General features: G+C 37.4%; 1 protein-coding gene and 1 long non-coding RNA gene across 2 annotated transcripts; both read right to left on the bottom strand.

Annotated features, from left to right (window-relative positions):
- Positions 1 to 241: 241 nt before the first annotated feature.
- Positions 242 to 10286, bottom strand: LOC128546097 (usherin-like). The gene is made up of 7 exons (XM_053521965.1): positions 10269 to 10286; positions 9765 to 10091; positions 9325 to 9520; positions 8448 to 8866; positions 7594 to 7834; positions 6535 to 6727; positions 242 to 1202 (listed from the first exon to the last, which is right to left on the bottom strand). Exons 1-7 carry the CDS (start codon positions 10284 to 10286, stop codon positions 785 to 787), a joined length of 1812 nt encoding a protein of 603 aa, XP_053377940.1. The 3' UTR covers positions 242 to 784.
- A 1912-nt stretch (positions 10287 to 12198) lies between these two features.
- On the bottom strand, positions 12199 to 13529 carry LOC128546045 (uncharacterized). Its single transcript, XR_008372756.1, has 3 exons — positions 13340 to 13529; positions 12695 to 12904; positions 12199 to 12292 (listed from the first exon to the last, which is right to left on the bottom strand). It is a non-coding gene; the product is annotated as an uncharacterized LOC128546045 (long non-coding RNA).
- Positions 13530 to 13756: the final 227 nt, after the last annotated feature.

Raw genomic sequence — 13756 nt, 5'->3', positions numbered from 1 at the left:
TATCATTTACTTTCAAAATATTATAATATTATCTAATTAACAAGATAGAAGTTGAAAGCTTACCATCACCCTTCAATGTATATACCAATGTTCCATTTCTAAACAGCATATATTGTGTGATTAAACCATTTGGATAGTCTGGTCCCTTCCAAATCAGTCGCACTGCTGTAGAGTTTATAAGTTCATATGAAGGTGGAGGTTGCTGGTCTGGTGCTGAAATAAACATAAAGTGTGATAAATACATAACGTCCATTACTCATCAGACTATGTATGATGTGAGTAAACCATTATGACACTCTCTGATACCATTCATATTAGCCAAACTGCTGCCAAATTTTTTAGTGTTACAAAACAAAACCCATCTCAACAAATTTTCAAGGTTGAAAAAGTCTTGTCAATATTGTGAAAAGATATGATAAAGCCCCTCCAATAATTGACAGCAGTTTTACAGCTTTTTTCTATTGGATAAAACAGCAGAAGTGTAATGTTCAAGAAGGGTTAAGCCCGGCTTCTAGAAATGATAGTTTCTTATATATAGCACTATGGTCAAGACTTTCATTGCTGGCAATATCAACCATGTTTCCTAGGTAATGAAAGTGTGCATTTTTTAAATATTGTTTTCATGTGTTCTTTTAGTGTTTTAAAATCATTTTTGTTGACAGGTTTTAATTATTTTCCTTTCTTTTTTTTTTTTAATAGTTTATCCCTTATGTGTAAAAGTTTCTTGATTCCATTGGTTATTTATGGAATGTTTTTTTTTTGCATTTAACCTTCTTATCAGGCATTAACTTTGAAATTGCACTTTTGATATAAACTTGGTCCAGATTTCATTCACTGAAAAAGAATCTACATCTTGCAAAATATCACGTACCACAAATGTGATATGAAATTTAGTTACAGCAGCCAAATGGGTTCTTCTAATGAACACTTCATCTAGGAATGTATTTGTCACATCTTCTGCCTGTGAACTGATTACAGTAACACAGGCCACCACATGGGTCGCATGTTTTATATTTATAAATGAATTACACATATTACCTTTACTGCAACCAAATGGGTTATTCTCATCAAGAAAACTTGACCCAGAGACACACTTGTCACATCTTCTTTTGAATGTGAACTCTTTACAAAAACACTGGCCACCAAATGGGTCACATGTTTGGTTCACACTTCCTGCAGGGGAGCAGTCACATCCTTGGCAACTATAAAGTAAAGCCGATAAACATGTTCAATTATACAAAATAGGTCATGTGTTTTCTTTACACTACTAGCAGTTGGGGAGGGTGGAAGCAGTGAATCCTAATAAAACCCCAGATGAACTGACAAACAAGAGGACCATGATGGTCCTGAATCGCTCACCTGTCCTAACATGACCCAGTTTTGAACTGAGTATGACGTCGCTTTTTTTCTATTATTTGACATAGCGACCTAGTTTTTGAGCTCATGTGACCCAATTTTGAACCTGACCTAGATATCATAAAGATGAACATTCAAACCAACCTTCATAAAGATCCCTTGAAAAATATGGCCTCCAGAGGTCACAAGGTTTTTTCATTATTTGACCTACTGACCTAGTTATTGATGGCACGTGACCCAGTTTCAAACGTGACCTAGATATCATCAAGGTGAACATTCTGATTAATTTTCATGAAGATCTATTCAAAAGTATGGCCTCTAGACAGGTCACAAGGTTTTTCTATTTTTAGACCTAATGACCTAGTTTTTGACCGCAGCTGACCCAGTTTCAAACCTGACCTAGATATCATCAAGATGAACATTCAGACCAACTTTCATACAGATCCCATGAAAAATATGGCCTCTAGAGAGGTCACAAGGTTTTTCTATTATTTGACCTACTGACCTAGTTTTTGAAGGCACATGACCCAGTTTCAAACTTGACCTAGACATCATCAAGCTGAACATTCAGACCAATTGTCATGAAGATCTTGTGAAAAATATGGCCTCTAGAGGTCACAAGGTTTTTCTATTTTTAGACCTACTGACCTAGTTTTTAACCACACATGACCCAGTTTCGAACTTGGCCTAGATATCATCAAAATGAACATTCAGACCAACCTTCATACAGATCCCATGAAAAATATGGTCTCTACAGAGGTCACAAGGTTCTTTTTATTATTTGACCTACTGACCTAGTTATTGATGGCACGTGACCCAGTTTCAAACCTGACCTAGATATCATCAAGGTGAACATTCTGACCAATTTTCATGAAGATCCATTCAAAAGTATGACCTCTAGAGAGGTCACAAGGTTTTTCTATTTTTAGACATAATGACCTAGTTGTTGACCGCAACTGACTTAGTTTCAAATCTGACCTAGATATCATCAAGATGAACATTCAGACCAACTTTCATACAGATCCCATGAAAAATATGGCCTCTAGAGAGTTCACAAGGTATTTCTATTATCTGACCTAGTTTTTGACGGCATGTGACCCAGTTTCGAACTTGACCTAGATATCATCAAGGTAAACATTCAGACCAATTTTCATGAAGATCTTTTGAAAAATATGGCCTCTAGAGAGGTCACAAGGTTTTACTATTTTTAGACCTACTGACCTAGTTTTTGACCGCACGTGACCCAGTTTCGAACTTGACCTAGGTATCATCAAGATGAACATTCTGACCAACTTTCATAAAGATCCCATGAAAAATGATGTGACCTCTAGAGAAGTCACAAGCAAAAGTTTACGCACAGACGCATGGACGGACGCACGGACGGACGCTGCGCATTCACAAAAGCTCACACTGTCACTTTGTGACATGTGACTTAAAAAAAAGAACAGAAAGTGTGTTTGTGATTTAAAAGAAACAAGAGTGCCAGAATGTCACAAAATACGCCCGTCACAGCAAATTTCTTTATACTAGCACCTGTATTTGCAAGTGGAATTTTAATATTGTGGTTGTTTAGTAATTATTGTAATTCTTTTGTTTTTTTAAATCCACATAAAAACTCCTTACAAGGTAGAGATACCTTAAAATACACCTAAAATTTGAAAGTAACATCTATGTTGTTCCACAGAAAAGTGGTCTTGGTTTTTCTCTACGGTCAATTATAAACAAGAGGACCATGATGGTGCTGAATCGCTCACCTGTCCCCACATGACCCAGTTTTGAACTGAGCATGACGTTTTTTTCTATTATTTGACACAGTGACCTAGTTTTTGAGCTCATGTGGCCCAGTTTTGAACTTGACCTAGATATCATCAAGATACAAATTCTGACCAATTTTCATGAAGATCCATTGAAAAATATGGCCTCTAGAGAGGTCACAAGGTTTTTTATTATTTGACCTACTGACCTAGTTATTGATGACATGTGACCCAGTTTCGAACTAGGCCTAGATATCATCAAGGTGAACATTCTGACCAATTTTCATGAAAATCCATTCAAAAGTATGGCCTCTAGAGAGGTCACAAGGTTTTTCTATTTTTAGACCTACTGACCTAGTTTTTGATCGCAGTTAACCCAGATTCAAACTTGACCTTGATATTATCAAGATGAACATTCAGACCAATTTTCATACAGATCCCATGAAAAGTATGGCCTCTAGAGAGGTCACAAGGTTTTTTATTATTTGACCTACTGACCTAGTTTTTTAAGGAACGTGACCCAGTTTCAAACTTGACCTAGATATCATCAAGGTGAATATTCTGACCAATTTTCATGAAGATCCATTTAAGGGTATGGCTTCTAGAGAGGTCACAAGGTTTTTCTATTTTAAGACCTACTGACCTAGTTTCTAACCGCAGTTGACCCAGTTTCAAACTTGACCTATATATCATCAAGATAAACATTCAGACCAACTTTCATACAGATCCCATGAAAAATATGGCCTCTAGAGAGGTCACAAGGTTCTTTTATTATTTGATCTACTGACCTAGTTATTGATGGCACATGACCCAGTTTCGAACTTGACCTAGATATCATCAAAGTGAACATTCTGACAAATTTTCATGAAGTTCCATTCAAAAGTTTGATCTCTAGAGAGGTCACAAGGTTTTTCTATTTTTAGACCTACTGACCTAGTTTTTCGACCACAGTTGACCCAGTTTCGAATGGCTTCTAGAGAGGTCACAAGGTTTTTCTATTTTTAGACCTACTGACCTAGTTTTTGACCGCAGTTCACCCAGTTTCGAACTTGACTTAGAGATCATCAAGATGAACATTCACACCAATATTCATAAAAATCCCATGAAAAATATGGCCTCTAAAGAGGTCACAAGGTTTTTTTATTATTTGACCTACTGACCTAGTTTTTGATGGCACATGACCCAGTTTTAAACTTGACCTAGATATCATCAAGGTGAACATTCTGACCAACTTTCATGAAGATCCATTGAAAAGTATGGCCTCTAGAGAGGTCACAAGGTTTTTCTATATTTAGACCTACTGACCTAGTTTTGGACTGCACGTGACCCAGTTTCGAACTTGACCTAGATATCATCAAGATGAACATTCTGACCAACTTTCATAAAGATCCCATGAAAAATGTGACCTCTCAAGTGGTCACAAGCAAAAGTTTACGCACTGATGCACGGACGGACGACGGATGCTGCGCGATCACAAAAGCTCACCTTGTCACAAAGTGACATGTGAGCTAAAAAGTTACAATATAAGTTATTTATAGTAACAACTAAGGAAAGTAAATCTAAAAAAAAAACAAAAAAAAAACAGAAAATTGTAACTCCACACAAAAATCCTTACCAGGTAGTGATAGGTCAAAATACACCTCAAAATTGGATGTAACATGCATGTTGTACTACAGAAAAGTGGTCTTGATTTTTCTCTATGACTAGTAATGAAAAAGTTACAATATAAGCTATTTATAGTAACAACAAAGGGAAGTAATTCTAAAGAAGGGACCTGCGCATGACACTTCATCTCATGATGGTGTACAATTGTGCCAAGTTACATCAAAATCCCTCCATGCATGAAGAAGAAATGCTTCGGAAAAAGTCATTCTTGTATCTGACCTTTGGCCTCCAAGTGTGACCTTGACCTTAGACCTAGGGACCTGCTTCTTGCACATGACACTCAGTCTCGTGATGGTGAACATTTGTGCCAAGTTATATCAAAATCCCTCCATGCATGAAGAAATGCTCCGGACAAAGTTTTCCTTCTTGTATCCTTTGACCTCTAAGTGTGACCTTGACCTTAGACCTAGGGACCTGGTTCTTGCGCACGACACTCCGTCTCATGATGGTAAACAATTGTGCCAAGTTACATCAAAATCCCTCCATGCATGAAGAAGATATGCTCCAGACAAAGTCATTCTTGAATCTGACCTTTGACCTCTAAGTGTGACCTTGACCTTAGATCTAGGGACCTGCTTCTTGCGCATGACACTCCTTCCCATGATGGTGAACAACTGTGCCAAGTTTCATCAAAATCCCTCCATGCCTGAAGAAGAAATGCTCTGGACAAAGTCTGTGGACGCCGCCCACCCACCCGCCTGCCCCCCAGGAGCATTCCCATAATACGTCCCATTTTTCAAACGGATGTATAAAAATGGGGTGAAACGCAAGGTATCGGTAAAGCATTTTCATGTCAATTTAATTTTGCGATACATGTAATGCAAACTATCTGGCCCTTGAGGTATAGTTCTATGTAAAGGGCCATAACTTTGGTCTGGCTGAGTGATAAGAAGGGCAACAGGTGCACAACTTCACATGCTGAATAAATATCCTAAAATGTTTTCATGACTCAAATTATTTTTGAGATACTATGTGTCACTAATTATAAGGCCCTTCATGCATATTTTTGACCGTCAAGGGCCATAACTCTAGTGTTATTAAGTAAAATCTCAAACAAAATCCAAGATGCTTAACGTGATAGCTGAACAACAATCATATAATGTTTGATGACACTAGGTCAAATAACTATATGCACATCAAAAATACTGGCAGTTGGACAGATGGAAGGATGGATGTCCAAATAGTTGGACGATCAAGGGTGAACCTAACATTCTGAGGGTCAAAAAATGGCAACATGACACAAATGAATTTATCTGAAAAACAAGAAGAAATCACACTTCCTGTAACTTCATATTGTGATTTCCAGATGACAAAAATATATTACCAATACAAATTTTTGAAAATGAAATTTTGTGGACCTTGCCGCAACATTTATTTTGTCGGGACTTGAATTTGTAGATTTCAAACTTGGAAGACAAAATAAATAAATATTTTATTTGTGCACTGGGATTTAATTTTGTTGATTGATGAAATCCATAAAACTAATCCCCCATGAATATTAATAATTTAACAGTAATTAGTTTTTCAAGCAGGCCTGGAAGGTAGGTCTAAGTCAAGATAACTCTGTAAATCTATTTTCAAATAAAGATGCCTATGATGACGTAAAGAAAACTGGACACCGCTGTATACTAAATAGCCCACAAGCTAGAAGTTCTTAGTCCACAACATTTTCCTGCTGTTGCAAGCTGCCTTACAAAATGTTTACCATCTAAATCTGAAACTTTTTAAACAACAAGTTCCCGTATTTTGTACTGCTTACCTGCCTGTTCTTCCATCAAAGCCATAATAATGCTCTAAGCACTCATCACACGAGATTCCAGTGACACCAGAGTCGCCACCTCGGCACTCACATTGTCCAGTCTGTGAGTCACACTCAGTCAGTGGTAAGGTACCTTTTGGGTGGCACACACAGTTCAAACACCCACCTCCAGGCTCATTACTTACAAAGTAACCTAAAGAAATGCAGAAATGTATCATAACTTAAATGTTTTTCGGTGACAGCTATTGGGAAAGAAAATAACTTTCTTTAATAAGTCTGTGTTTTTCAGTATTTTAGTAAATGGTTAATAGTTGAATGTACATCCTGTTAAATATTTTGATTTCTTTATATTGATACAAGTATCATGTGAAACTGGCTAGAATAAAGTGTAGATTTTGACATAAAAAATTCTTGGTTGATAACTGTAAGTCCTTGTCTGTTGGCAACTTGTTGAGGTCACTTACGCATAGCCTTATGTTTGAACTAGCACCCAAGCGACCCAGGTTTGAATCCCACCAAAGGGAGTTGAGATTTTTCAGCATAAAAATGCTACGCTCTTTGATTTGTTACTGCTAAAAGTGGTAAGAATCTTCAGACATGTCCAAACACAGAATTAACACTTTCTAACTGAAACTACAAAGCAAATGATCTTTAATTGGTAACATGCCACTGTTTTTACAATGCCTGCATGAAGTCAGGGAGAATATTCCTAAGTTGATAACACATTTATTCTGTCTGGTGAACAGTATTTTCTTCTTCTTCTTGGCGTTTACCGCTTACACCATCACCCCTGATCTGGTGAACAGGATGACCAGGAAGCAAATTCTAATGTTAGATACAACAACATAAGTGATTTAAAAATATAAAGTTAGCAAATGGAAAAGAAATTTAGTGTAAGCATAAGAAATGAATTTATTCTTTATTCTGTTCATGCAAAATGAACTACAGCATATTATTAAAAATTAACTAAAGTGCAATTTATAGATTTGCCGATAATATTCTGTCGTTCATTTTGCATCAACTCCAAAAAATAAATTCAATTCTTAAGTTAACACTTACCAGACAAACAATCATCACACTGTCTCCCGATCCTGTTAGCTAGACAAGTGCAGGCCCCTGTGTTCTGATTGCAAGCCAAGTCCGCCATGGTGTTTATATCCCCTAATTGGGTCCCTGTAGGGTCACAATCGCATGGTATACAACCAGTATCATAATCAAGACTGAGCCCCCAAGTATTACCCTTACACTGATTACAGCTGGCTCCCTGCACATTTAACTTACACACACAGTCACCGGTTTCCTGTTAGACAAAAACAAGCATATGAATATCTGGATGAGTTGGTGAAAAAATATTTACATCTATGAATACTTCTTCAACATATTTAACACTTCATTTTAAAGAATTATTAGTGCTAAGAACTGCAGCATTACATGTTAACAATGATTTATTTTACTAACATAACTTGTCCATGAAATAAAGTCACTCACACTTTTCTGGTAATTTTGTTTTGTTTTTGCAGCCATGTAGAACCATTTAGATGGTTCTTGAAGAGAACCTTAAATGGAACATCTATGCAAAGTTTAATTGACCATTATCCAGCTATATTTCTAAAATGGGCTGGTCAATCATTCAATTTGGGCAGTACCATTTATTATTCGAAGGGGTATTTACTGAAAATTTACTGACAGAAAAGCGCACAGTGCAGACCATGATCAGACTGCATGGATGTGCAAAGTGATCTTGTTCTGCACTGGTCGCAAAGACAGAATCAATTACAGCAGGCAGGCTAAAAGTTAACTTCTTCAAAAGTATTTCAGAATGTGGAAGACAAATGAAAGATGAATAGATGCTGGAAGGTGAATTGTCACAACAGTAAAGTATTCAGGTGGACAATCAATTATTCAATAGATACCTTGTCACAAAGCATTGATCCATTTAGAGTTCCTGCAGGATTACATGTACAAAGCACACAACCAACTTCTGACGAAAGTCCAAACCCAAAAGTCTCATCCTTGCACTCATCACATTTGAGTCCCTGAACATTAGCTTTGCACGTGCACTGACCAGTCAGCTTGTCACAGGTTCCCGATGGCTCCGTGCCAATAGGATCACAGCCGCAAGGCATACAGCCATTTTCAAATGCCCAAAAACCATCTTCACAAACTGAACATTGTCTGGATGTTATGTTTAACTTGCACGTGCACTGTCCAGTAACTGGGTCACAGTATTGATTGGTTGATCCAAAAGGATTGCAATTACATGGTTCACATCCATTAGGACTGTCAGTTCTCAGACGGAAAAATCCATACTGACAGGAATCGCATTTCAAACCTAGAAAGAAGATGTTTGTAACTGGTTAAAAATCATTTGTAATAGTACTGTAAGTAACAGAAGTCAGTGAATTTAAAGAATTCCAGGATTTGTTCAGGAAATATTCCCATTTGGGGGTAAACATTAACCTAACCAGTGTTCCTGGATTCTATAACAGTACAAGCCTGTTCTCTGCAAGTAACTGCCAACTTCCCCACATGAACCAGAGGTGGAGGACGATTGATTTCAGACACAATGTCTTTTATCAAATCGCAACAGAGAACATACGCTTGCCCAGGGATCAAACTCATGACTCTGTGATCCGTAGATCTGCACTCTCCCTATTGAGCTAAGTGGGCAGCTTACAACATAGTGCTAAATAACAGCTTAGTGTTATGTTACCACATAATGCTATGTTACAACCTAATGTTAGATTACAACTTAGTGTTATGTTACAACTAAGTGTTACAGATGCTTACCTCTAACATTAGATTTACAGTTACACTGTCCAGTATCTGATGAGCACGTGATATCTCCGTGCAGGGTACCACCTGGGCTACATCCACATTCTTGACATCCTGCTGTGTTGTCAGCGGTAAGGTTGTAGAATCCTGCCTTACAAACATCGCACTGACGACCTTCAACATTCTCTTTACAAGTGCATTGACCACCCTCCTAAACATATATAAAATGTTTCATTATGATACGGGTTTAATTACCTAAAGTTGCAGTTTTCCTTTGATTCCAGTAGTCTATAATTAGGAAAGCAACAAGAACTTTAATGTTCCATCAAAATGCATTGCAAAAACCCTTCTGTAGAATTTTACATGCATGAACAAAAATCTCAAATATATTTTGAAGGTTAGGCAATTGACTAATGAGAAATCAGACATAAATCTGGAAGGATTTCATTTCTCACCTTTTCACAATCCATCTGTAGATCAAGTACCCCTAGTGGAAAACACTTGCACTGACTACACACATCCTCAGCATACATGCTTTGTCCCAAAGGCCTATAGAACCCCGTTATACACGTCTCACAGTGGTGTCCCTCGGTGTTATGCTGACAGTTTATACACACGCCTCCGCCTCCGGAGTAGTGGTCATCAGGGAAGGGGTCTAACGTTTCATTGTAAACACATTCAACAGCATGATTGTAGCACTCACATGGTTTACAATCAAAAGCATCCACTTGGTCTCCAGGACGGAATGGCTTATCATTGTACAATGGTTGACATTCTCCACACTAAAACAGATCTTGTTTTTTATATAAAAAATACTAAGAATTGAAGCAAAGAATAATTGGTCAAGTTTTATACTTTAACCACATCTTTTAGCTTTAAATTAGTACAAAAATATTTTTCAAGAAAAAAGAAGTTCTAAAGTATTAATGTAACATGTATTTCCCTTTAAAACAGGATACTATTTTGGCTACATTCATATCAAGGACCAGGAAGTCATGTTTAAACAAGAGCACCGCCTTGCGGGTGCTGACGCTCATCTGATTTTTTTTGTGTAATAAAAATATTGTCCTACCCATGATTTTCTAAGTCTAAAAAGGGCCATCATTCTTGCAAAAAGCAGGATAGAGTTATGTTTCTTGATGTACAGTGTCCACTTATGATGGTGAAAAACTGTTGCAAGTTTTAAAGCAATAGCTTTGATAGTTTATGAGAAAAGTTGACTTAAACATAATACTCAACCAAGAAAATGATTTTCTAAGTCCAAAAGGGGCAATAATTATTGCAAAAAGCAGGATGGAGTTATGTTGCTTGCTGTACAGGGTCAGCTTATGATGGTGAACAAGTGTTGCAAGTTTCAAAGCAATAGCTTTGATAGTTTAAGAGAAAAAGTTGACCTAAACATAAAACTTAACCAAGAAATCTGATATTTTCTAAGTCCAAAAGGGGCCATAAATCTTGCAAAAAGCAGGACGGAGTTATGTTTCTTGCTATACAGGGTCAACTTATGATGGTGAACAAGTGTTGCAAGTTTTAAAGCAATAGCTTTGATAGTTTAGGATAAAAGCTGACCTAAACATAAAACTTAACCAAGAAAACTGATTTTCTAAGTCCAAAAGGGGCAATAAATCTTGCAAAGAGCAAGATGGAGTTATGTTTCTTGATGTACAGGGTCTGCTTATGATGGTGAACAAGTATTCCAAGTTTCAAAGCAATAGCTTTGATAGTTTAGGAGAAAAGTTGACCTAAACATAAAACTTAACCAAGAAATCTGATATTTTCTAAGTACAAAAGGGGCCATAAATCTTGCAAAAAGCAAGATGGGGTTATGTTTCTTGCTATACAGGGTCAGCTTATGATGGTGAACAAGTATTCCAAGTTTCAAAGCAATAGCTTTGATAGTTTAGGAGAAAAGCTGACCTAAACATAAAACTTAACCAGGCAACGCCGACGCAGACGCCGATGCCGACACCGACGCCGACGCCGACAACCGCTCAAGTGATGACAATAACTCATCATTTTTTTTCAAAAAATCAGATGAGCTAAAAAGAATAAAATTTTGCTACCAGTACCTACCTGATTACCTTGAGTGTTGCTCTCAGGTAAACAATTACACTGGTATGACAGATCAGTATGATTATATCTTACAAAGGGAGATAACAGTGCTGATTACCTTGAGTGCAGCTCTCAGGTCAGCAGTTTCAATGTTATGGCAGACCAGTATGGTCACATGTTGCAAACCGGGGAGACAAACTTGCTACCTACCTGCCCTGAATGTGGCTCTTAGGTCAGTAGTTACAGTGTTAAGGCAGACTGTTGTGGTCACATGTTACAACAAGAGCACCATAATGCAGAACAATATACAACGAAAGGTATGACCTTTGACCCATAAGTGTGACTTTGACCTTGAAGCCAGCCAACTAAAACATGCACTCTGCATATCGTCTCGATGTGGTGAACATTTACGTAAAGTTTCTTCAAAATCCTTCCAGGGGTGAAGGTATGACCTTTGACCCCTAAGTGTGACCTTGACCCTAAAGCGAGTCATCCGAAAAATGCACTATGTATGTCATCTCAAAGCAGTGAACATTTGTGCCAAGTTTCTTTATAATTCTTCAAGCAGTTCAAGAGTTACAGAGCAGCCACAAACAAAGTCATATGACATTTGACCCCTAAGTGTGACCTTGACCTTGAAGCAAGCCATCCGAAACATAAGCTCTACATGTCATCTCGATTTGGTAAACATTTGTGTCAAGTTTCTTTGAAATTCTTTAATGGGTTCAAGAATTACAGAGTGGACACGAAACTGATATCAGACAGACAGATGGACGGACAGACGGCATCATGACATAATACATGTGTATAAAAAGGGAAGATAAACTTGATACCTACCTGCCTACCCTGAGTGTGGCTCTCAGATAAACAATAACACTGGTATGGTAGATCAGTATGGTCACATGTGGCTGCATGACCATGACATTCACATCTGAAGTTGTAAAGTAAGAATTTACATGTGTAAATTTATCTCAAAGTTTGTAGTTCAACATAAATTTTATACATAGATATATAATTTTTTGTGTAAATGTTTTGATTTACTGACTTTCAATCTTTCCCTTGCTTTGAACTTTGGCTTGAACACTTTGTGACTCATTTGCAAAAATTTACTGTTGAACACATATTTCAAAGTAACATCATTTATATTTCCGGGCATTTGGCTTTGTTAAATGTAGAATCTGTAACTGTTTTAAATTTAGAGTAGACAAGTGCTTTTTTATTTCAATGCACTTTTCTGCTTACTGTGCTAAGGTGATGAAATATATTACCTGAAACAGAATGTTTGTTAGCATAGTCTGATGTCTGATATATGGTAAGCAAAACAAGCACTAACCTAGCAATTACACTGTATTCATACAGTCCATAGTATTTGTGTCTCTCATTGGTGATGAAGGAGTGATCGCGTAAACGTACATGTACTTGGCTGGCCTTCACAAAACCAAACAGCTCTGGGGTGTTGTAAAAATCGTTGTACCCAGGTCGAGGAACTGGTTCAGGATTCAATATATTGAATGTTATGTTCCCTTTCGAATACTCTGGTTCACTGAAAGACCAAATATAACAACAGAGCAGTGATTTTTACAACTACAGTGTAACCTGCTCTGGAGAGGCCATTTACTAAGAATTCTGGAAAATGAAAAAATAAGTCTTCATAGAGAGGTCTATTCTCCTTGAATTTGTTATTAGTAGAGATTATACTGTAGCAATAACTTTAATTTTCTTTAGCATTCCAATCAGTGTGCACACGCTCATTCAAGAGAATACAGTTGAACTTGTGCTAAAGATCATTTGTGTACTCCGAGCCAGTCTACAGTACTGGTGTCATACGAGAAGGCATGGTCATGACCCCAGTAGGGCTCAAACCAATGACTTCTAAGTCGAGTAACCAACATTCTAAACATTAGACCACTGCTTCTGTTCTTTTTATTACCTCTTTCTGAAAGTTCTAGTGGAAAATGAAGAATAACTGACAACTTACTCTTTGTTGATCTTCAGACAGTTGGTGGAAGTAGGGGTTGGCAGTGGTCCATTGTCTACTGCATTAAAATAGCTCTGACAATCACTGGCAAACTGTTGCCAGGTCTCCCATTGTTCACTGCTACTATTTGTCTTACGTTTTATCTCTACTGCCAAAGGTATTGGACTGTAGAACAGTAGGACAACATAGAAAACCTGGAAAAAAATTTCTTCTGGAAATGAACTTATTCTTTAACCTGCTCGTTGCAAGTGATTCTGTCATTGCGACCAGTGCAGACAAAGATCAGTCTGCACATCCATGCAGGCTGACCTCCTTGGTCTGCACTGTTCGCCATTCAATCAGTAAGTTATAAGTGAACACCCCTTTGCATAATAAATGGTACTACCCAAATTGAATGATGGACCAGTCCATCTTTAA

This window comes from Mercenaria mercenaria, chromosome 1 (assembly GCF_021730395.1).
Source record: "Mercenaria mercenaria strain notata chromosome 1, MADL_Memer_1, whole genome shotgun sequence".
Classification (NCBI taxonomy): domain Eukaryota; kingdom Metazoa; phylum Mollusca; class Bivalvia; order Venerida; family Veneridae; genus Mercenaria; species Mercenaria mercenaria.
The sequence above is the reverse complement of the archived record's forward strand: the minus strand, read 5'-3'. Positions and strand labels throughout refer to the sequence as shown.

Bases quoted from the DNA above. Each gene is read 5' to 3' on its own strand.
- LOC128546097 (XM_053521965.1), bottom strand. The intron at 8,867-9,324 runs GTAAGCATCTGT...TCTTCTTTCTAG, and splicing joins CTGTAAATCTAATGTTAGAG to GTTTGAAATGCGATTCCTGT. The intron at 6,728-7,593 runs GTAAGTGTTAAC...GCATTTCTTTAG, and splicing joins GTGTGATGATTGTTTGTCTG to GTTACTTTGTAAGTAATGAG.